The sequence below is a fragment of the Giraffa tippelskirchi genome, chromosome 14 (assembly GCF_054371585.1).
Source record: "Giraffa tippelskirchi isolate mGirTip1 chromosome 14, T2T-mGirTip1v1.2.pri, whole genome shotgun sequence".
NCBI classification, from domain to species: domain Eukaryota; kingdom Metazoa; phylum Chordata; class Mammalia; order Artiodactyla; family Giraffidae; genus Giraffa; species Giraffa tippelskirchi.
In genome coordinates this window covers 45,744,873-45,769,568 of record NC_137288.1, presented here as the reverse complement: position 1 = coordinate 45,769,568, position 24,696 = coordinate 45,744,873, and the positions used below count along the sequence as shown (strand labels likewise).

General features: G+C 49.9%; 1 protein-coding gene across 2 annotated transcripts in view; it reads left to right on the top strand.

Moving 5' to 3' along the window:
* CABLES1 (Cdk5 and Abl enzyme substrate 1) overlaps positions 1–19,630 on the top strand; it is a 102,489-nt gene extending 82,859 nt beyond the window's left edge. For both annotated transcript variants that reach the window (XM_081563287.1, XM_081563288.1), the window contains 5 exons: positions 585–741; positions 1,923–2,026; positions 14,245–14,351; positions 16,336–16,543; positions 18,502–19,630. In XM_081563287.1, coding sequence (XP_081419413.1) covers positions 585–741; positions 1,923–2,026; positions 14,245–14,351; positions 16,336–16,543; positions 18,502–18,642 — 717 coding nt within the window. In that variant the 3' untranslated portion in view covers positions 18,643–19,630. The remainder of the gene's footprint in view (positions 1–584; positions 742–1,922; positions 2,027–14,244; positions 14,352–16,335; positions 16,544–18,501) is intronic.
* Positions 19,631–24,696: the final 5,066 nt, after the last annotated feature.

Here is a 24,696-nt window from a genome sequence, read left to right as displayed (position 1 = left end):
AGCATCTGCCAGGGGGATGGGGGAGGGCAGAGCCCTTATCAGAGACTCTTGAGGTCTGATCTTCTGGAATTCAACCCTTGGTGGACTAAACAAAGCACTGCAACATATGCCTTCTGAGTTAGACAACATCCCAGCAGCTTGGGAATGGTCCCTTGCTATCAGACACATGATTATCTCTGCCCCATAACATGAATATTTACACTGAGTGGGATAAATTAAAACTAGGATGGCCTCAAGTCAGTCCAGCTTAGGTTTTGGCACAAACATGTCAAAAACAAATTTCATTTTTCAGCTCTTGGATTTTAGAATTGCCCAGCTGTGAGAATGTGGACCTGAACTTGGCATGGCAACGCAGCTTGGTCAGAATGCAAACCTCACATTCAGTTCAGTTCAGTCAATCATGTCCGACTCTTTGTGACCCCATGGACTGCAGCACGCCAGGCTTCTCTGCTCATCACCAACTCCTGGAGCTTGCTCAAACTCATGTCCATCAAATCAGTGATGCCATCCAACCATCTCATCCTCTGTCGTCCCCTTCATTGCTGGGGGTTAATCACTGACCTGTTTTTGTCTTCATCTTTCAGACTGTTTCTTACACCCAGTTTCTGTTGCCCACGAATGCCTTCGGAACACGGAGAAACACCTTAGACTCCACGTCCTCCTTCTCCCAGCTCCGTACCCTGAGCCACCGCAGCCTCTCCATTGGCCGGGCGAGCAGCACCCAGGGGAGCCTCGACACAGGTAAGCTGGGGTCTAGCCACAGGAGGTGCCTCAGTGGACAGCATGCATTGGGTCTCCTTGTGTGCCTTGGTGAATGGGCAGGCTCACAACCAAGCCACAGGGTAGGTTCTCTAATGAGAAGCCTCAGTTGCCAGCCCCTAAGCTTCCAGGAGGAGACATGCCCAGACCACCTTGCAGAGAGGCCTGGCTCCCTGACTTCTTTCTGCCTCTCAGCTCCTCATCTCTCCACTTACCTGCTTCTTACCTACATTCTCCTAGTGCTCAAGTTTGGCCTTTCAGGCCTTTCCTGGTGGCCCAGTGACTAAGACTCTGCCTTCCCAGGTTTGATCCTTGGTCCGGGAACTAGATCCCACATGCTGCAGCTTAAAGATCCTATAAGTCGCAACCAAGACCTGGTGCAGCCAGATAAATGTTTTTTTTTTTAAGTTGGCCTTTTTTTTCAAATAATTGGACCATAAATGAACAGTCAGGTGTGAAAACTCCCTTAGTGACTCTCACAGCAGGTGAGCTTACTCAGCCACTGACAGAAGACTCCAGCTTCTCCTGTACAAGCCTTTGTGGGAGTTGACACAGGGAGGAAAAATGCTTTATGAGGCAGGATTCTTTCCACTCTCAGAGAAATTCCAGGTGAATGTGGAATTCCTCAGGCCTGTCCAGGTGCTGTTCGGCCTCCTCCAGTCACTGACTGCTGTTTGCACTGGTATCTGCTCTGGTTTGCGTGCATTCAGACCCCCAGAGCCTGCCCGGAATTAGTCACACCGAACGTGCTTCTCACATGTGATAACTTGAGGCTCGTTCAATCTGTAGGTTTAGAAAGTGAGCCTTTTCTGTGCTTTGTTTTGAAATCTGTGAGTGTTCACAGCAGCGTTCATGCTTATGAGGTTTTGTGCTCTGCCAGGTCAGGAAGATTAATATATAATTTTTTTTAATGGAAAAAATGTCAGAATGTGAAGTGTTTGATGAACTCCTTTACCAAGGTCAGGGAGGGGTGGTGGGCACACGGGTGGGACACACTTCATTGGCATGCGGAGACATCTACCGATGGTCAGAGCGAGTGATGTGACTGGGCTCAGAAACCTGAAACCAGCCTTTCTACCGTCGAACTTTGTACCAGGCATTCTCCCGGCCACTTCTGCTTCAGGAGGTCAGGGCTCTAATTATCATTTTGCGTTGATCCTCAGGTAGCGACCTGGGAGACTTTCTGGACTATGACCCGAATCTCCTGGATGACCCCCAGTGGCCTTGCGGCAAGCACAAGCGAGTTCTCATCTTCCCTTCGTACATGGTGAGTGGTGGTGGAGGGATTGTCAGGGAGCTGACCCCCTCAGTCTCCTCAGGGAACTCGGAGGTGCCATGCTCTTCCTGTGGACGGTGGTTCTTCCTGGGGTTGGGGCTTTCAAACACTGCTCCACCTGGTTCTTCTCAACAACCCCTCCGCCCCTTGCCCAGGATGGGTCACTCAGGGAAGGACCAGCACATGCATCATATCCAGGATTCTTCCGGCCACCTGGCCCAGGTACACCCCTTTAGAGGGCGTGAGACAGCTGAATGGCCCGTGTGTGTGAATGCTGCCAGCTCAGGATGGAACCACACCTCTGAGTTTGCATGTCCATGGACCTCAGTGGGTAGGGGACAACCAGTCCCACCCATCACCGGCAGCGCTGAGTTCAAGTTCAGCTCGCTGGGGTTCCTTGGTGACCGTAGGCTGCTGTCCGCGCTCTGAGCAAACATTTGGCACCAGGCTCCGGATGACAGAATCATCTCCTGGGAAAGTGAAAGTAGGACAATGTGGGTGTTAAATGCAAAACCTTTCCATGCTGTTTTTGTTTCACGGGCTCTTCCTGTTTTTCCCTTTGGGTGATTCGGTTTCTGCTCTTGGCTGACCACCGTTTCCCACCACTTCAGCCACTGGGTCTCCAGACACCCATGGGGCTTGACGGGGTCCCATGTGCTTTTAGTGGGCAGACTTGCCCTGACTCAGAGGTGGGCAGAGCCCAGGGTATTGCAGGAGGAGGGGAGCCGGGCTTTGTGGGAACCTTCGCCCATGCCAGGCCTGCCACGTGTGCCTCCAGGTAGAGAGCACAGACCCAGGATACCCCTACCACCCCCTGCCAGGCTCAGATGGGTGGGTACAGCTAAAAACATCCAGCTCTGTTTCCCTTCTCCCCCCAAGCCCGGCCTGATGTCAGAAGCCCTGGCCCCAGGAGTGGGCAGAGGGTCCTTTCTCTATTCTAGGCTGTTATGTCTGCAGAGGCCAGAGTCAGACCCCAGCCCATGCACTCGCTATTTAGCTTATCGTTAGCAGTGGAAGCCCCCACCCCCACCCCCCAGTGTGTCCATCTGGCCAGCATCTGGCAAGTAGCTGATGTCAGAAAAGCACCAGGCAGAACTCAAGCCCACATTGATACTTTCAACATAGATCCTCTTGTATTAATAATTTGGCAAATAGCTCACAGATCATTCTAAAATGCTACACTGAGCCAGGATGAATTGCCAAAGGCATCTTGTTTAAAATTGCCCCAGCTCCTCTGTCCCATCCTTGCTCTCCAACTCATAAGACAAAAGGCAAAACCAGGGCCATGTATGATTATTTTTTTCCTATGACCTATTGGCTCAGACAGTAAGGAAATTGCATGCGAGAGACCCGGGTTCTATCCCTGAGTTGGGAAGATCCCTGGAGAAAGGAATGGCAACTCACTCCAGTATTCTGGCCTGGAGAATTCCATGGACTGTATAGTCCATGGGATCACAAACGGTCCGACACAACTGAGTGACTTTCACTCCTTTTATTGGTCTGGGCTTCCCTGGTGGCTCAGATTGTAAAGAATCTGCCTGCAGTGAAGGAGCTGCTGCTGCTGCTGCTAAGTCGCTTCAGTCGTGTCCGACTCTGTGCGACCCTATAGACGGCAGCCCACCAGGCTCCGCCGTCCCTGGGATTCTCCAGCCAAGAATACTGGAGTGAGTTGCCATTTCCTTCTCCAGTGCATGAAAGGGAAAAGTGAAAGTGAAGTCGCTCAGTCGCGTCCGACTCTTAGCGACCCCATGGACTATAGCCTACCAGGCTCCTCCATCCATGGGATTTTCCAGGCAAGAGTACTGGAGCGGGGTGCCATTAAGGGGGTTTAATTCCTGGGTCGGGAAGATCCCCTGGAGAAGGAAATAGCAGCCCACTCCAGTATTCTTGCCTGGAGATTCCCAGGGACGTTGGAGCCTGGTGGGCTACAGTCCATGGGGTCCCAAAGAGTTGGTCACGACCACGTGAATTTTACTTTTATAGGTCTGGTGTGTGGCCAGTGTGGTTCTGATTTTTTGTTTTTCTTTAAATGATTTAATTGTGAGCTTCGAGGTTCTGGGCTACAGTCTATGTGGGCACACCTGTACACACAGATCATTTGCCCTCTCTTGGACAGTGTGTTAGATGACCTGCCAGGTCAGCATATATTAATATATCCTACCCTCGTTTTATGATCCCAAGTGGGTCATTTTTCAGTTTACCACGTTGAGTCTGTAGCCTGTGCTTCCTGTAACCATCCATTTTTTTAGGGAATGAAATTGCTCATGAGCTGTACTTGCCTGATCAGCTTCAGAAGACCTATATGTCTTTGTGATCTGGCCACAGATATTGATAATATCTTTAATAAAATATGGCACATCTACTTTGCAGCCCTGACGTGCATGTGGAGGGTTATAAAGAACCTCAGCCTGGCTCCCGAGAGACTTCTTCTCTAGTAGACATAGATTCTAGGTCTGCTAGACCCAGAATTTTTGCATTGAACTTGCAGGAGAAGGAGTGGGTTGGGGCTGGGGGGTTGGATTTTGGTTTGCTCGCTTTATTTTGGGTGTTGGGTAACAGGTATAGAATGTGTCCATTCGACCAGTACTGTGAGGCCCTACTGTGTGCCAGGCCAGGTGCTACCTTATACAGCGGAGGAAAAACCAGCCACTGCCCCCATTCTCCTCAACCTTAGAGTGAGTGGAGAAGTCAGACAAGTCGCTGTAGTGAGGAGGGCGAGGAGAGAGTCATCTTAGAAAAGTGGTGGGAAATGACTGCCAGGGTGGCTCAAGGCTTAGATGTAGATTTCCAGGAAGGCTGCCCTGAGGAAGTGGATCAAAAATGAACGCTGAGGTGAGAGAAGGAGCCGGCCTGCTGGGCCTTGGGAGGGAGGCCCCACATGCCACAGTCTGAGGTGTGTGTGAGGTTGACCTTGTGTCAAATGGGTATTTTGAACCGTAACAGATGCCACCCTTAACACACACATGCACACCCACGCACACCCACAAGCAGACACATGGGGAAGTCCATAGACTGATGATCCTGACAAGTTTACTCCACTAACTTGACCCCATGCACAGAGAGCTGCGCTCGTTCCTAGGCGCCGACTACCAAGGTGGATGGTGGCGCTAGAGGTAAAGAACTCGCCTGCCAATGCAGGAGACATGAGAGATGCAAGTTCGATCTCTGAGTCCGGAAGATCCCTGGAGGAGGAAATGGCAACCCCCTCCAGTATTCTTGCCTGGAAAATCCCGTGGACAGAGGAGCCTGGCAAGCTACAGTCCATGGAGTCGCAAAGAGTTGAACCTGACTGAAGCGACTGAGTACGCACGCAGCAAGGTGGACGGAAGGAGCCACGGGGTTACCTGATCCAGGCTGCCTAGGACCCTCTTTGAGGGTGTGGGTCACCTGTCTGTAGGTGGGCAGGAAGAGCTGACACAGCTTGGAGCGTTCCTGCTGCCCGTGACCCCTCGTGATTGGCAGGGCGCTCCCTGCAGGCAGACGTGAGTCCTGTGAGCCCAAGCCCCTCTGCCCGGCTCCCTGGCTTCCAGCTGTGGAGTTTGGGGAAGGGACTAGCAAGTCCCTCACAGGCCCACAGTCTGAGCAACACCACCCACCTCCCTAAATATCAGCCTCCAAGGCCTCTGAGGTCCGGCTATCCTAGGCCTGTCCCCGCTAGGCCCCCAGGGCAGTTTAAGTTTAGTCAGCCCAGCAGAGGCCCAGGTTTAGGAACCAAGGACTGTTCTGGGTTTGGGGGTGGTCCTATACCTGTGGAATTTCAGGGTCTGAGGTGTTGGTGTGGCCTCTACAGAATCAAGCCACCTTTACAGTGACGAGCTAGCCCTTTTACTCCATCAAATTCTGCAGCAGTCATTGTTTTTCTCTTTTCATATTAAGATATAATTTTAATCAAATGAATCCATTGAAAGTATATAGTTCCATGAATTTTCTATCCTCCACTCTGACCACATCTGTCCATTTAGAAAGTTCCCTCAGAATTTCCCTGGTGGTCCTGTGGTTAAGACTCCGTGCTTCCAATGCAGGGGACATGGGTTCAACCCCCAGTCAGGGAACTAAGGTCCATGCTATGTGTCATGGCCAAAAAACGTTTTACATTTTAATTAAATGTTTTAAAAAAGAAAGTTCTCTCCTTTCCATCCTATTCTGCATCATGCCTGCTCCCAGCAAAGACAACTGCCATTATGACTTCTGTCACCAAAGTTGGTTTTGCCTCTACTGGAACTTCATAGGAACAGAATTGTGTCCTATCAATATGTGCTTTTTTAAAAATCTGTCTTCATTCACACAACTTAATATCTGTAAGATTCACTCATGTTGCATGAATCAGCAGGTTGTTTTTCTTAATTGCTGAGGAAGGGTTCCATTGTATGGATAGACCATCACTTATTTGTCCATTCTGCTTTTGATGGACACTTGCATTATTTACATTTAGGGGTATTATGAATCTTGCTGCTATGAACATTCCTGTACAAGCCTTTCTGTGGATGTACATTTTCATTTCTCTTAGGTAAATACCTGGGAGTGGGCTTTCTGAGTCATAGTGGAGGTGATGTCTACCAACCAGGGTGTAGTTGAAGGTTCACATTTGTTCTCCATAGACGATAAAAGGGCCACTGATTACCACCAGTGAACATCCCTCAAAGTGGGAGGGTTCCAGAGTTGAACGTTCCCTGAGGCTGAGAAAGAAGGCTGTTATTTACAAAGTTTAAGAGGAACCCTTTGAAGCCAGCCTTGCATTCCTAGTTACAGTTGTATTTTTTAACTTTGATCCAAGCAAGTCACTCCCACTACTTGCCACTGTGAAAGCGCAAAGAAGTTTGAACCAAAAAAAAAAATTCCTAGGGCAGGTATGGAAATCAGATTTCAGCTGTCCCTGGGTTTTGGCCTTAAAGTTTCTAGAAGGTGACCCCAGAACATGAAAATTTGTTGAAGGAGAATGGATATGTTTGTGTACATGATGGCTGAGTCCGTTTGTCCTCATCTGAAACGATCACAATATTTTTATTTGGCTATACTCCAATATAAAATAAAAGTTTGTTTTAAAAGAAAGAAAGCCTGTCAAGTCTGCTGGCTACAAGCAGGTTCCTGTAGGGCCTGAGCTTCGTGGTGGTTTCTCTGGCTCCCCAAACCAGTGCTTCCTGCCCTGTGCACCTCCTGGCCTGTAATTTACGTTTCACTTGACAGTGGTTATTTATCATTAGAACCTGGCAGCCAAGTTGGTAGTGGGCTTTTTTTTTTTCCTCTTTATGGGTGTGGAGAGCAATTCAAAGGAGAAAGTGAGTGAAAGAGCTGACTGAGATAAAGCCAAAAAAATTAACATTCTGTGAATGGACTTCTGGATCCTTCTCCTCTCTCAGGAAGGTAGCTCTCATGAACTGTTTTGACATCAGAAAGAAAGCTGACTCACAAGCTTTATGATATCTGTAGGTATTTACATCTCAGGGGCTTCTCAGGTGGCACTAGTGGTAAAGAATCTGCCTGCCAATACAGGAGATGCAAGAGACGCAGGTTCGATTTGTGAATTGGGAAGCTCCCCCCTGGAGGAGAAAATGGCAACCCACTCCAGTATTTCTGCCTGGAGAATCCCATGGACAGAGGAGGCTGGCGGGCTATAGTCCATGGGGTCGCAGAGTTGGACACGACTGAGTGACTTAGCATATTTGCATCTCAAGAGGACATCCCTTGGCTTGACCTCTGTGGTAAAGTGCCTGTTCTTTGATTTACTTAATATTGCATTCTAAAGACTCACAGAAAAGCCCCTCCTCCCATCTCAGCATCTCCCCAGGTTTATGGGAATATATCTTAGAACTTAATTTTTCAGGACAGTGTGTGAGATGCTGAGCAGGAGGGAATAGAAAGCAATAAAAGGAAGATTAACTCAGCCTTCCATGAGATTGGATTCTGTTTTCCCTCCTTATTTCTTGTTCGTTGAAAGCTGTCTGGGTAATGTGGCACTTACTTACCTGTCTGCAGGTGGATTTATTGAGAAGCTAAAGCAGTTTTGGGTCCAAGGGCCCCTCCCTTGCAAGGCTCTTTCCAGGCCCCCAGGTTTCAGAGTGCCTGGAGTTTATTTAATTTGGGAGACCCTCTCTAAGAAAAGTAATTCGGCATCACCAACACACCATTGCTGGGCCTCTCTGGAGATTGGAAGAGGCCCTGGAACTTCCCCGCCACTCACTTGCATAGATACTGGGCTTTGGGGCTTTGAGGCCTGCTGGCTTTTGGTTTAAGTGTTAAAATGCCTTATTGCATCATGGTGGGTTTTGTTTTCTACTTTGGGTTTGGGTTTTTTTCTTTTCTTTTTTTTTTGGTAAGAGCTTTATTTGCTTTATCGCTCTTGCTTTGCTCAGTTGCTCAGTCATGTTCGACTCTTTGCGACCCCCATGGACCATAGCCCACCAGGCTCCTCTGTCCATGAGATTCTCCAGGCAAGAATTTTGGAGTGGGTTATCATTTTATCCTCCAGGGGATCTTCCCGACCCAGGGATCAAAATTGAGTCTCCTGTGCCTCCTGCATTGGCAGGTGGATTCATTACCACTGAGCCACCTGGGAAGCCCCAGAGCTTTCTTAGTTATATAGTAATTCACATATTGTACAACTTACTTCTTTAAAGTGTGCAGTTCAGTGGTTTTTAGTTTATTCACAAAATTGTGGAACTATCACCACAGTCAATTTCAGAACGTTTTCATCATCCCCCAGAAGAGCCCCCCCCGCCGCCGTAGCCTTAACCACCCGACCCCATCCTCAAAGCCCCAGGCAACCACTAATGTACTTTATGTCTCCATAGACTTGCCTGTGGTGAACATTTCATGAAGATGGAATCATGCACTACTATGCGGTCGTTTGCCTCTGGCCTCTTTCACTTATGTTTTCAAGGGTTATCTATGTGGCGGCATGCATCAGTATTGTGGTTTGGGGTTTTTTTAATTTGTTTTTTCTTGTAAAATTAATGTGAAACATTGTTTTACGTTTCACCCAAGGTGTTGTAGCATCTGCTCCCTTTCTCTGTATTTGTCTCAGATTTTCGATGATCACATTATGAGTTTGAATGTGACACTGCACACACGGGCATCAGCTCGTGCTCTGAAACCACCGTCTTAAGAAGCGAGTGTTTAGAAGTGCATCCAAATGCGACCTGGCTATGTGTGACCTCGGGGGCCACATCCCCCCAGTGTCAGCTCAGGTGGGTGGAGACAGGACTCTAGAAGTTTCTGTGACTGTGGACATGCTTTGCACACCTGGCAGTCCACGTGGTGGTATAATTCTGATGAAGTCAGCTTTCCCTGTGTGGCTCTCCTCGAAGCAACGCATTTCATTTCAGTGAGAGAATCTGAAGAGCTGCTCACCTTAGGGGATGGGACAGAGGTTAGATCCAGGATCCTGTGTTTGGAATCGGTTGGTGGAAATAGCAACAAATGCAGCCCCAGGCCGTGTTGTCCGTGCACTCATTCCCGAAGTTTCTTTGTGACTTGCTTTCCTCTCCCTTCATGGCACAGTGGTAGGGAACCTGCCTCCCAATGCAGGAGATGTGGATTTGATCCCTGGATCAGGGAAGATCCGCTGGAGGAGGAAATGGTAACCCACTCTAGTATTTTTGCCTGGAGAATCCCATGGACAAAGGAGCCTGATGGGCTACAGTCCATAGAGTCACAGAAAGTCAGACAGGACTGAACGCAGAGCACACAGCACAGGAAAAGGAGTAATCAGAGAACAGCCGGAATGCCCAGCTGTGTGTGACTTTAGAGATTTCATGGAGGGCTGGGGCTCTGCTTTCCTTAGCGAGCACATCACGTCTGCTTTCCGATGCCCCGTGCTGGGCTCGGAGCCCCGTGGACGGCGGGTGAGTGCCGTGGAGGCCGTGGCTCTAGGTGTCGAAGGAGCTGCACCCATCACTGCCTGTATCCTCCGCATCGCAGGCCCTGGAAAGTAAGATTCAGGGTGAAGGGGTGGCTGCACGGCTCCCTGGGCTCCCCGTGCCTCCCGGGTCACAGGCAGCCCTGCGGCTGGAACCTGGCTCCTTTGGAATGTTCCTGCCCCCGGGGGCTCCTCTGACCCAAAGGCGAGCACTAGCAGAGTTGATTGCAAGTGCATATCTGTTCAGAGCTGCCCTAAGAATTCCCAGGGAGATGTGAGGCCCGGAAATGCAGATGGATGGAAGAAGAACCCTACCAGGCCCCAGGTGGAAGCACCTTTTCTGTTGTTTCTCTGGGAATCAGATCAGCAACCTGTCAGCTCCATGCCCCTCATTCCAGTACTGCTACTGGGGCGCACGTGTCCCCCTTGACACACTCCTGCTGCCTCACTTTCCCCCCTGCTTTCCCCCTACCCCCACCCTGAGAAGCCTTCACCTTGGGGCATCGTGGCAGCTGCCGTGGGCCAGAACCAGGCCCACATTCAGCTCCTCCATGGAGGCTCCCTCCCTTCTCTCAGGATGAGTCAAGCCTTTGTTTCTGAATAAAGCAAAGGTGTCTCAGTGTCTCCGGTAGATGTGGTAGACACTTCCAGTTGGATCACTAGGTTGTGGCTTAACAGCTGTTGCCTGTTATCTCAGAAGGGGTGCGGGCATCAGCCCCCAGGGTGGCCTCCCTAACTCTGCCTCTCTCCCCGGCAGGGCAGGCCCAGCAGGGCTCCTTTCTGAATTGCATCCCCCTGGACCTTCTGCGTTTTGAATGGTCGCCTCCTCCCAGCTGACCTCCCCTCTTTTTTCTGCATCTGTGCACACACGGCGTCCCTGTAGCCAGGCTGCTGTGAGAAAGCACGTGGAAGCCATCTCTCACCCATCCTCCGCAAATTGCAGGCACCAAGGATGGAGTTGCCTGTCCCTCACATAGCCTGCCTGGCCCAGCTGTTGGCTACTGCTGGGGGCCACAAGGACCCCTACACTTGGCCAATCCCCTGGCCGGGAATTTGGTGGCACTGAACACAGTGGCCACCCGCTCTGTCCCAGGCCAGGAGGGGCCCACAGCCCATTTACTAGCAGTTTGATTCCTAGGAACGCACATGCAGTGGCAAAACCCAGACAGTACAGGTCTTCATAAACCATGCAGTTAGAGGGAGAGGGGACTTGGAACAAAGCGCGGGCCTCCCAGTTAGTTCATTCTCTCCTGAGCCTTCGGCATCACAGGTGGCGCTAGTGGTCAAGAACTCGCCTACCAATGCAGGAAACATAAGAGACAAGGGTTCAATCCCTGGATTGGATCGGGAAGATCTCCTGAAGAAGGCAATGGCAATCCACTCCAGTATTCTTGCCTGGAAAATTCCATGGACAGAGGATCCTGGAGGGCTACAGTCCATGGGGACCCAAAGTCGGACACGACTGAGTGCACATGTGTGTGCACACAGACACACACATACACACACCACACACATGAGCCAGAACAAGTGAGTGGCTGGGGTCGCACTGCAACTCAGCCTTGAGTACTGCCCCCTCGGCTCACCCCCATCACTGGGAAGAGGACAGCTGTCTCTCGGGAGGGGGAGGGAATGTGGGCAGGTCAGCCTCTAGAGGATGTCGTAGGCTCCCTCAAGACACACAGGACCATGCAGAGGAGCCGTAGCTGCCATGTTCCCAGAAAGTGTTCCCTCGAGGGAACCAGAGCTGAGGACAGTGAGCCCTGTCGTCCTCTGAAATCTGACTGCAGGGTCTTCCTGGGCTCTGAGCAAGTCTTCCCTTACTTGGTGCCTGGCTGGTCTGGAACAGTGGACCACAGGCACACTGTGTGTGCAAGGTCCTGTCTGAGCAAGGGCCTGGGAGCAGACTGTCACTTTGGGGGCCGCCCACTCAGCCACCACGATTGTGTGCCCCGAGCACCTGATCGTGAGCAGCCTGCACACCTGGTGCCCTGCAACCATCAACATAAAGCACATGACAGAGAAGCCAGAGGAAGAAGCAGGCACAGAGAGCTGAAACCGCCTGCACTAGTGCCCAGATGTCAAGTGGCTGGAAACCTTCCCCAGAAGGCTTCAGAGAAGGCCACCTCTGCAACTCCGGGTGGCAGAGCTGGGATTCAGAATTCTGCCACCGAGAAAATGAATTTGAGGGCTCGATCATGTGCATCCCTCGCTGGGGGCCAAGTACTGAGCCAAGGGTCTCATAGCAGCAGCTCACTGGCCTTCCCTCTGCCTTCCTCTCAAGTGTCCAGCATGGAAACAAGTATACATCCACTCATCCTGCCGCCAGGAAAAATAAGCCCCTAGCTCTGTACCCCAAGAGCTAGGACGAGGCTGCATGTAAAAATAAAGGACCTCTCCTGTGACCTCTCCTGTGAGGTCCAGGCTTGGGATGGCCTGAGCCCTCCTGGCCCCACCTCTAAGGCTGCAAGCTGGGCTGGGTTGTTGCTGTTCACTGGGTTGTTTTAAAGCTGGGGCTGATCAGGAAGTGGCGTGGGAGGCCCCCAGGGCTGCGGTGAAGAGACGACATTAGTGCCTTTAGGGGAAACAGCTCTGCTGTCATCCCATGTCCCCCAAAAGATGTCCTGTTACAATAGGGGTAAATGCCATCAACAAAGACAGTGTCTGCTGGTTCAGTTATGAAGCGCAGCATCCACTCAAGCTAGTTTAAGAAGAAAGGCATTTTTTACAGGGTGCTAACAGCCTGTCGTCACTGGGGAGACTGATGAAACAGCCTGAGTTGGGATTTCAGGAATGATCCCCAAACTGTACTGCAGAACCAGGTCACCAGGGGAATGTGCACCAGCCGTCAGCTCCAGATATGACAGTCCTGCCACCTCCACAGTCAGGATGCTGCCACTGCTGCCAGCTCTGGATCCATGCTGCCCTGCTGTGGTCCACACCCACGAAATGGAAATTGGGACTCCAGGGTTTCTGCCATCACTCCTCTTGGCAGCAGAAAGAACAGAAGCCCAGCCTCTGCTTCCACCCTGCTTTCTGACACCAGTGCGTCACCCCAGAGGAACTGGAATTGTGTGTGGAATCCTAGCTGCAAGGATTCCGTCTGGAAGGGGATTGGCTATCCAAGCCATAGTGTATATAGCGAAGGGGGATGACTGGGATTTAGGCAAGTCCACCAGGGGACTTTGGGAAGATGATCCTGCAGAAGTAACATTGCAGGCAAGGCAAAGGAGGATCTGATTTGCATAAAAACCACCTGGGCAAGATCACAGTGCTGAGAGCAAGGCCCCACCCTTAGACACTGACTCAGTGGAACAGGAGCACAGCCCAGTTGGCTGCTGTCTCCCCGTTGTCTTCTCGATAAAATTCTCCAGTGTGCTTTAGATACATTGGGTTCTCTTTGTTTGATCTTTGAGAGAAACCTGTGAAGCAGCCTGACGGGTATTCTTATCTTGTGCAGCAAAGAGGAGGGTGAGGCTCAGGGAGGTTAAGCCACGTTTTGCAAGTTGCCTGACTCACTGGACATGGAGCCTCCAGCCTCCGTTCCCAACCCTTTCCACCTTCAGCCGTCTGGAGCTGCTCCCAGCTGCTACTAACCACTACTTTTTCAGTCTGATTCAGAACAGGAAAGCAGTGCACCCTTCCTCATTGCGGACAAGACTGGTCACCTCTCTGACCCTCTGTTTCCTCCTCCATAAGGTTAGGGTGCCTGGAAGGCACTTGCAAACTTTTCTTTTGGCAGTGGGAGGCTTCTTTCAAGAGAAGTGTTTTGCTGGGACTTCCCTGGCAGTTCAAGTGGTTAAAACTCCATGCTTCCACTGCAGGGGGCCCGATTTCCATCCCTGATCAGGAAACTAGTATCCCACACACCAAAAAAAGGTGGAAAGAAGCATTGCACATATCTACATGTAAGGCAGAAAACAACAGAGCTGCTGTGGTTGCCCCTGGGTGAGATCCAGTCATCCCCCATCCCACTTCCAGCCCCTGGAATATCCTCGCTGGGGGCTCACCCGGCTTTGGCACCCAACAAAAGATGGAGTCTCTTTGCTTGAACCTGCTCACATCATCACAAACTTCGTGACTGTCTGCCAGGCACTGACTCTGGTGGCCAGGGTTTCTAAATATCTCCGGGTCCTGCTGATGACTGGGCTTTCGTTTCCATCCACCTACAGGGGTCCTGCCCCAACGGGCTCCTGCGTCCGGCAGAGCCCTCGAGCTGGCTCTGGTCTGGGCTTCCCGTAGCTGGTGGTGGGGGTGTTAGAAGTTGGCTGTGACATGTGACACATGGCTGTGACATGTGATTATGACCCATGACCCATATTTTAAGGAGTGACTTGTGTGGCCTGATCTGTTTCAGACCACAGTGATTGACTACGTGAAGCCCTCTGATCTCAAGAAGGACATGAATGAGACCTTCAAGGAGAAGTTCCCTCACATTAAGTTAACACTCAGCAAAATTCGGAGGTAGGTGGGGACGGAAAATCCCACGGACAGAGGAGCCTGGCCGGCTGCAGTCCAGAGGGTCGCAAAGAGTCGGACACAGCCAACTGCCACACACACATTGGGGCTGGGCCCCCCCCGAACTTCCCCCCAGGCCCCTCCCCCAGCACACCCTGAGCTCATGCTTTGTACGCCAACTCTTCTGTTGTTCTGGGGAAGTGAAACAGGTCATGTTCAGCTCTAATTAAAGAGGCTCGTCCGATGCTGGCTGACCAGCACCCGGAAGTGTGAGAGCCGAGGGAGGCTGGACATGAGCTGACAAGGATCTGGGTGTGGGGGAGGAGGTTGCTCATGAAGGAATCATTTCATACTCTCTGTGGCTCACAGTTCAGTAAAATTTACGTTATGGAAAACTCAGAATAGGAAACATTCGGTCCCCTGCTTCCTTAAATGCAGGCAAAACAGAGAAGAGCTGGCATCATAGGGTTTGAGAAAACTCTCTACCCACAGTCGTCCACCCAGAGGTGACAGCCAAGCCCTATCTGTAAGCCATCAGCAAAACAGCCAAAGCAAAATCAGGCCCCAATTTCCCCTGCAGCAGATTGGATTGGCCTTGCAGTGACCCACATCTGCCGGTCTTGCTGGGCTGGAGAGAAGCTGACCTGTGTTGTGGTGACTGTGTGCCAGGACAGCAATATTTCAATGTGTGTGTGTGTGTCTGTGTGTCTGTGGTAATGGAGGCTAAATTATACACAAATACAGTGTTGGAACACGTGCCAACGTACATGTGAGTACGTATCCTAATAACTGATTTGATTCTGGCATGTTCCGAGCCAAGAAGTGAGAAAAATTAAGTATTCATACTTGGTCTGCTGGCCAGGCAACTCTCATAAGAAGATTGGTTCCTGCACTCTTTTTTTTTTTAATTTATTTTTAATTTTGGCTACCTGATGAGAAGAGCTAACTCATTGGAAAAGACCCTGATGCTGGGAAAGAAGGGGGCGACAGAGGATGAAATGGTTGGATGGCATCGCCAACTCAATGGACATGAGTTTGAGCGAGTTCCAGGAGATGGTAAAGGACAGGGAAGCCTGGCATGCTGGAATCTATGGGGTCGCAAAGAGTCGGACATGACCGAGCCACTGAACAAGAACAAATTAGAGGATAATTGCTTTACAATCTTGTGTTGGTTTCTGCCATACATCAATATGAATCACATAGGTATACATACATCCCCTCCCTTGCAGGCCTCCCTCCCCTGGTTGCTGCACTCTTAGTTGAACCCCTCTTCTGCCATAGTTAGTGGCCGTAAGTGATCTTCAGCAGAGCTGATACCAAGTACCTAATTTATCTCAGTGACTATCTCTCTGGAATGACCTTTGTTTCCTCCTGTCTCTGTGAACGGCTCTATTCCATTTCCAGACCTCAGCCGTCCACTGGAGTTCACCACAGCCCTGAACTGACATGGTCTATACAGCCTGACCAGCAGAGAAGGGTTCAAAGTCCCAGTGACTTAAGTCTGTTGTTGTTCAGTTACTAAGTCGTGTCCGACTCCTTGCAACCCCGTAGACTGCAGCACACCAGGCTTCCCAGTCCTTCACTATCACCTGGGTTTGCTCAAATTTATGTTCGTTGAGTCGGTGATGCCATCCAATCATCTCATCCTCTGTCGCCCCCTTCTCTTGCCATCAATCTTTCCCAGCATCAGGGTCTTTTCCAATGAGTTGGCTCTTTGCATCAGGTGGCCAAAGTATTGGAGCTTCAGCTTCAGCATCAGTCCTTCCAATGAATATTCAGGGTTGATTTCCTTTAGGATTGACTGGTTTGATCTCTTAAGCGTGTTGGCCACATATAACTATCTTGCTTACAGAGATCGACTCCCATTCCACATCACCCTTTTGAGACTGAGAAAGAGAAGATGCTTTCAAGACAGGATAGTCTTTTTCTTTTCAGCCCCCTGAAACTCCACAATCAACAAGACTCTTCCCTCTTTCCTGCCTTTCTTTAGCTTGAAACGAGAGATGCGGAAGCTCGCCCAGGAGGACTGTGGCCTGGAGGAGCCTACAGTGGCCATGGCCTTTGTCTACTTTGAGAAGCTCGCCCTCAAGGGAAAACTGAACAAACAAAACCGGAAACTTTGTGCTGGCGCCTGCGTGCTCTTAGCGGCCAAAATCGGAAGCGACCTCAAAAAGCATGAAGTCAAGCATTTAATTGACGTAAGTGGCCTGAGTCCTGATTCGCTGGAGTGGGAGCACATGCTCCAGGCCAGCATTGGTCTCTCAGAAAAGCCTGACTGGTGACCCTGCATGGGAGAATTCTGATCCTTAGTACCAGCTGAGGGACCAGGACTGTGAGGTTGGCCCTCCTGCAGCAAATGTCAGTCCCCATATCTTGGGCTGTCTTAGAACAGAGGGATGGGTCCCTTTGACAAGACTGAAGATCCCTAGTATTGGGTCTGGCCATAAAAATCCATATTCAGGCACCAAGAGGGTTGAAGTTATGCTCAAAAGCCACAGAAGCCACTGTGATGGTCGAGGGTCTTATGGGCATTGTGACCAACAGTGTCCATTAGTCACATTGGCTCAACACACCTTGGTCCTGTGACCTCGGCCACCTCCTTTTTGGGGAAGGGCGTAGGCTTGACTGAGTGGTAATATCTTTGTTTTATTTTTAAAAAATTTTTTATCTGGGTATAGTTGATCTACAGTGTTGTGTTAGTTTCAGGTGTACAGCGAAGTGAATCAGTTATACATATTCATAGTTTGTGTGTGTGTGCACGCTAAGTCACTTCAGTCATGTCTAACTCTTTGCAACCCTGTGGACTGTAGCCCACCAGGCTCCTCTGTCCATGGGATTTTCCAGGCAAGAGTACTAGAGTGGGTTGCCATTTTGTCCTTCAGGGGATCTTCCTGACCCAGGGATCGCACCTGCGTCACTTATGTCTTCTGCATTGGCAGGCAGGTTCTTTACCACTAGCACCACCTAAGAAGCCCCCACATATACATAGTAGCCACTCTTTTTTTAGATTCTTTTTCCATATAGGCCATTACAGAAGTATTGAGCAGAGTTCCTTGTGCTATACAGTAGGTCCTTGTAATTTATCTGTGTTATATGCAGTAGTGTATATATGTCTCCTCTGGTAATTATAGGTTTGTTTTCTACACCTGTGACTCTATTTCTGTTTTGTACATAATGTACATTTTTTTTAGATTCCACTTACAAGCAATATCATATGTTACTTGTCTTTCTCTGTCCAACTTCACTCAATAAGACAATCTCTAGGTCCACCCATGTTGCTGCAAATGGCATTATTTCCTTCTTTTTATGGCTAAGTAATATTCCATTGTACATGTGTACCACATTTTCTTTATCCATCCCTCTGCTGATGGACATTTAGGTTGCTTCCATGTCTCAGCTATTGTAAATAGCACTGCAGTGAACACTGGGATGCATGTATCTTTTTGAATTATGATTTCCTCTGGTTTTATGCCCAGGAATGGGATTGCTGGATCTAATGTAGCTCTGTTTTTCGTTTTTTAAAGAACCTCCGTTCTATTCACCATATTGGTTGTACCTGTTTACATTCCCACCAACAGTGTAGGAGTGTTCCCTTTTCTCCACACTCTCTCCAGCATTTATCATTTGTAGACTTTTTGATGTCCTTGCTTTTAAAGTAGAATGTCATCAAAGCAAGGAAACACTGGTCTTCTTGGACAGTTATAAGAAAGCCTGTTTTAAAATTCAGTGTATTCAGGGACTTCCCTGGTGGTCCAGTGGCTAAGACTCCATGCTCCCACAGCAAGGGGCTGTGGATCGATCCCTGGCTAGGGAACTAGATCCCACATGCTGCAACTAAGACCTGCTGCAGCCAGATAAATAAATAAATAATTTTAAAAACCACTGACATCGTAAGATTATTGAGGGATTAAATGAAGTCATGGGATGTACGTCAGGCTCTCAGCAGCCTGTGGATCCTCAGAAGGTATGATTCCTTCTGCCCTAGGACTTTGAGCAGGAAACACAGCTGACCCCTCCCTTACTTCCTCCACAGTCTTGCCCATAACGGGTTTCTCTGTAAATGCTGGCTGATGGATATAGAGGCTACACATGGAGAAAACCTAGGATTTTTATTTCAAGGCTAAAAGGCTTTTGGTTTTCTTCCGTTTTGTTGCAGAAACTGGAAGAGAAGTTCCGGTTGAATCGACGAGAACTGATTGCCTTTGAGTTCCCAGTGCTGGTGGCCTTGGAGTTTGCCCTTCACCTCCCAGAGCACGAAGTTATGCCCCACTACAGACGCCTGGTCCAGAGCTCCTAGCACAGGCCTCCTGGGAGGGCCGGGGACCATTTCTTCTGAGCCCGGAGTGGTAGTGCCATACTACTGGAAATGCAAAACTAGAACTCAACATAGCAAACTTTTTTTCCTCTCAACATTTGTTTCTGTACAGAAGCTGTACCAGGAACTTTTCAGGGAGTCTTCCATCTGGCCAGATGAGATGGGCAGTGAGCTGATTACTGCTCAACCAGGAAGGGGAGACCCATTCAGAAGATGGCTCCCCCCAGCACGAGTACTAGTCCCTTGCTGGCCCCACTGGGACTTCCTCGCAGCCACACCCAGACCTTGCAGGCGTGGTCCAGGCCCTTCTCTCTGGACCTGTTCCAACTCGGAGTGCGAAGTTCTAGAGCAGATGGGGAAGAGAATTCATGGAAGTAGGGGGAACGCTTCTAGAAGATTCCCTCACTGTATCAAAAAAGCGTGCCAATCTATTTTTGTAGCCGCTGTTGGAAGTGCACTTTTCCTTGGAGGAGTGTATGGAGATGTGTGAAAGTCTGTGTGTTTGAGAGATGCCGAATCAGCCTCCACCTGCACAGCCAGCCGCACCCGCGGACCCCAGCCTGGAGTCATACTGACCTTCGGCAATTATTTCTAGATAAATCTCTGGATAACCTTCACTCTCTCCATACCAGATGGATATCCTCTGCCCTTAGAAAATCATATAGTTTCTGCTCATGCTCCCATCACCACTAATGGGACAGAGGCGACAAGCGATCACTGTCGGGTGGGCTGCGTGGAAAGGTGTGGTGTGTGGCACTCTGTACCTTTCCACTGTCACACCTTATGTGCGCATCGAACCTTCGCACTTTTCTCCTGTGGACACGCTGGGGTTGGGCTCCATGGTGTGTATTCCTGTGCTCTATGTTAGAGTGCATCACAGGCACATTTCTTGTGCTATCTCTCTATCTCTATCTATATATATATGTATATATATAAAGTGTTTTATAAAATCCAGAATAGGGTTAAGACACATGATTGGTGTTTTGAGACTTTTTGACAGCTGGGACAAACTGCGTCTTGAGCTGAGGTTGAGTCACTGAAAGAGGCAGCAACTCTTAGTATCATCATGTGCCCAGGGCTGTTGGTGCAGAGGTTTCATTGCAACTTGTACCGATTTACTGGGGCAACCTGTACGGAGGCTTCTCAACATGTCATCACCTCATAGCTGCCAGAGAGAGGTGCCTGCTGGGATTCACCTGACACAAGGAAGCCTGTGGCCCTGTAAAAAGAGAATTAAAATATTTTATGATTTCTATACCTGTGTATGTGTAGACACATAAGTCTCAGCAGTCACCCCTCACCATGCATTACGGATGTGTCTGCCACCACCTCCACCTCAATCCCACACACAGATTCGGAGCTTCTCATCCCAAAGAAGGGATGATGGGGGAACAGAGTATACCCAGCTTTACTTAGCAGAGTTTGAAAGAATCTGACAGTCACAGGTTGGAGGAATTCAAGGAGTGGCGGGGGAGAGAGCAGACAGGACACGTAACCAAGTTTAGTCTTAAATATTTTGCAAACAGGTTTCCTTAGCTGCATTCAGTTGTGAGATGATTTTGTTGGGAGGTACAATGAACATGACCTCTTTGGTCTGATTTGTCAAATACTTTAGTTTCAACAAATAGTTGAATGTGCTAGTCACTCAGTCATGTCTGACTCTGCAACCTCATGAACTGTAGCCCGCCAGGCTCCTCAGTCCGTGGAATTCTCTAGGCAAGAATACTAGAGTGGGTAACCATTCCCTTCTCCAGGGGATCTTCCTGACCTAGGGATTGAACCCGGGTCTCCTGCATTGCAGGTGGATTCTTTATCATCTGAGCCACCAGGGAAATTCTGCAGTGAAGGCCTGTAGGTGAAAGGCCTTACTTAGAAGCCAGGTCACTAGCATCTAGAAATTGCCTGCAGGTGGCTCCCTGCCGTCCATCCACCTTGAGTCTCCTGCCAACCTTGGAGGAACATCCAATGGGTGACATGGGCCACCAGCTCAGATGTGTATTGGGGTACACCCTGTGTCTTCCCCCGTCTTAAAGTCAGGCTAACACTCTTCGGTTTGGGGCAGTTTGGATTTTGGCATTTAGGAGGTAGACTTACGAAGTTGTGGGTCTATTTTTTTTAAGACTATTTAAAAGTTTATTTTGACCTGTGGGTCTGTTAAGTGAGGAGTTTATTGGTTTTAATTTAGTTGGGAGAGAGGCTTAGAACGAAAGATGTTGTCCAGAGCTCTCTTTTTTTCTTGTCCATTTCATGAGCTTTCTAAAGGGAAAGGAGAACCAGGTGGGGGCTGGGGGACCAGGGTCACTGCTGGAGCCTCCCTGTGACTTGGCGCCTTCCAGTCACTTCCCATCTTCCGCCTTTGGTGCAGTCGTGGAGGCGGCCTGAGCCTGTGTGGAGAGAAGGCAGACTATTCTAGAAGATCCTGAGACTCTGCCCCCTTCCACCCTCCACCACAGGGGCAAGTTCAGGCCCCTTGCAGGCCCTGCTCCCTGAAGGGCTGCCTGAAGCCCCTGCAGTTCTCCCCAAGGCCGTGTGTGTGGGGAAGCCCACCGCAACCACGTGCCCCTCAGGACAGCCGGAAGCCGCTCCACCTTAGTTTCCCCAGCCTGGCCTGCTGGACCGGGAGTGCCTCTCTCCTGGTGGCCTGATTGTGAAGTCTTGTTAGAGCTGGAAACCAGCGAAGCTCCCTGCCTGTTCCGAAGCCCTGGACCCCTCTGTGTGCCCTGCCAGGAAGGGTCAATCTCCCACCCCCTAAAAGCCTTGGAGCCTCAGCCCAGTGACACTTAGTAGGGTTCCTCCTTTCCCTTCTACCCGCACCGCCCACCCTCCTCAGTCAAACCTACCCTCAAGCAAGCAACCCACACATAACACAAAGCTGTTTATTTTCCTTGGCTTTTTTTCCTGATCAGAAACTCCTCTGTTCCTTCTGTGATCCACCCAGCAGGCCCATTTGGGGCCACCTCTTACCTTACACAAACTGTTCCATAGAACAATCCTGCCTTGCTGATGGGCACAGGGATGGCAGAAGGTGCCAGTACCCTGCATACCCCAAAAGCACGTAGGTCTGTTTACTGCCCTCACTGCTGAACTGTTTCTCCCAGACATTTCCTGTGCAGTGCTGAATGGCCAGCCCTCAGCCCCCACACCCTGGCTGCCACTATAACTCATTTTCCCTGAAGCCTTCTCGTCTTCCTTGCAATCTGCACGTGAGGAGGCGGGGCAGGCTGGGACAGAGCAGGTTTGAGCCAAGTAGTCTCCTTACCCATTAATTGCAGTATTTGTCCAGCAATAGAAGGAATTCTTTAAAGAGAGAGGTTTCTGGGGGAGCAGTCCAGGGTCTCTCTCCCCTCCTCCAGAGACAGCCTGAGTTCATCTGGGGGCTGTCAGGACAGTTGCTGGCCAGGTCCCAGCTGAGGGCCTGACTGGGGAGGAAAACATCCACATGATAAATCTGGGTCACACATTGTCAGCACCAATGTAAACATGGCTTCCAGGAGGGCAAGTGCAAGGCAAGAGATGAGCCAAAAAGCTGTAAGAAAAGAAAATGATAATTGAAGGGCATGGTCCTCTTACTGCCCAAGCAGGGAGTGCTAGCTCTGACAACCCACACTGCAAAAAGACTTCTAAATAGATATTCTAGAAAGTCTGCAAACACAGGGCTGACTGAACCCTGAAGACATACTTGGCGAGGATGGTGCTGTGTATCATCTCCTACTTCCATCTTGCTACTCAAAGTGTGGTCTGAGGACTAGCAGCATCAGCATCCCCTGGGACTTTGTGACACATGCAGAATCTGCATCTCAGAAAGGTTCCGCGGACATTTGTATGCATTAAAATCTGAGAGGTACAATTCCTCCATATAAGCATGTGAGTGAAAGTCACTCAGTCATGTCTGATTCTTTGTGACCCTATGGACTATACAGTCCACGGAATTCTCCAGGCCAGAATACTGGAGTGGGTAGCCTTTCCCTTCTCCAGGGGATCTTCCCAACCCAGGGATCAAACCCAGGTCTCCTGTATTGCAGGCAGATTCTTTACCAGCTGAGCCACCAGGGAAGCCCAAGAATACTGGAGTGAGTAGCCTATCCCTTCTCCAAGGGATCTTCCCAAATCAGGAATCGAACTGGGATCTCCTGCATTGCAGGCAGATTCTTTACCAGCTGAACCACCAGGGAAGCCCTAATATAAGCATAGGAAATAAATTTTTTGCTTGAAAACAAGATACTACTCATGTACAGAGTTGTCTAAAACAGAGGAACTATAGATTGTTTTTAATACCAAAAGCAACAGTGCCAGTCTCTCACTGAGAGTTAGTTTTGACACCTGTTTACCTATATGCTTCATCTTACCATTTTGTGGATATGTGTGGCCAGAAAGATTTAAAGTGGATGAAGCTACTATTAAACATTGTAGGTCTCAAGTGCAGAGCTCGCTTACAGGCATCACTTTATTGGATGTTGACTAGGCCCGCTGCACAGAGATGAGGCCTGTATCTCAGGTTCTCGGGTCCACGCACAGGTGGGACGTTGTGATGGTGGAGGGTCAGGGCCACTGAGGGTGCTGGAGCATGGCCCCCTCTACCAGAGCGGGGGAGCTATACGGTCATGGCCTCAGAACGTTATAATGAAAAGATCTCCAGTTTGCTTCCAGACTGACCTTCATTGAGATCCATGTAGCATCTTATAAGACGTGTCTTATTCTGGGTTCTGTGGGTGACAGCAGGGACCCCCAGGGCTTGCCCCTGAGGGATTTCCAGAGGTTGAAGAGAGACCACTGGAGGCAAGTTGAAGACAACCTCTTCAGGTGCCATGGGACTGTTCTCTGGAGGGACTCCCCACAACAATAAGGACACTCCAGAGCGGGGACAGCCCAGGATGGACCTGGAATGCCTAAGGCCATAGGATCAGAAATTGCCACTCAGAAATCAGCCTGGCACACAGGTGACAAGGTGGGCAAGTTAGAGCCTTTGTTTGCTTTAATGAGTGAAGATCAAGAAGACAGGATGAAATCAAGGACTCCTTACCAGGGCACCTGGACAGCTTGGTGAGAAGCCAGAACTTCTACTACATTCACTCAGTCGTGTCCAACTCTTTGAGACCCCATGGACTGTAGTCCACCAGGCTCCTCTGTCCATGGGATTCCCCAGGCAAGAATACTGGGGTGGGTAGCCAGCCATTCCCTTCCCAAGGGGATCTTCCTGACACAGGTCTCCTGCATTGCAGGTGGATTCTTTACCACCTGAGCCACCAGACACAGATAATCCCTTGGACACAGTTTTTATCAAAGGGACTGAATATTCACCAACCACACAGCACCTGCCAGCCCTGTGCTTGGCACTTAAAGTCCATGTTCTTATTTAACCCTTAACAAACAAACTGTAAAATCAGGTATCGTGCACCCATTTCAGAGATGAGGAAACTGAGGTTCTGAAAGGTGAATTTACTTGCCCCCAGTCACCCAGCCATGAAGTGGCCAAGAGAGGAGGTTTCCTAGGCAGGTCTGTCTGAATCACAAGCCCAACCAGCTATGTGCTGTCTCAAGCAGGGATAAAAACAGAGAAGCTGAGAAAGTGGAGAGGCCAGAGCCAGGGTGACTTCAGGTGTCGCTCCAGACCTGCTGTACTCGAGGTCTCTCAGTTGAGGTGGGGCCTTCTCCCCACATTCCCTTCTGTGCAGCTGGGAGAATGAATCTGGAGCCCCAAAGTCCAGACTGCCACCATCTCGGGTGTGAGCAGCCTTCATAGCTGACGTGAGACAGAGTTCTGGGCTCTGGTGGACTGTGGGCTTTTGCGGAAATGTGCTTCTGCAACAAGTGAGCTAAGAGGCTTTGAAAAGTAAGCAGAAGAGGGAACTTCCTGACTTTCCCAATGGTCCAGTGGCTAAAACTCCATGCTTCCAATGCAGGGGGCACAAGTCTAATCCCTAATCAGGAACTAGGATCCCACATGCAGTGTGGCACAGCCAAAAAAAAAGTAAGCTGACAATCACAGTGAGGGTAATGTGTGTGTATGTCTGCATCTCTCTCTGTGTGTTAGTTGCT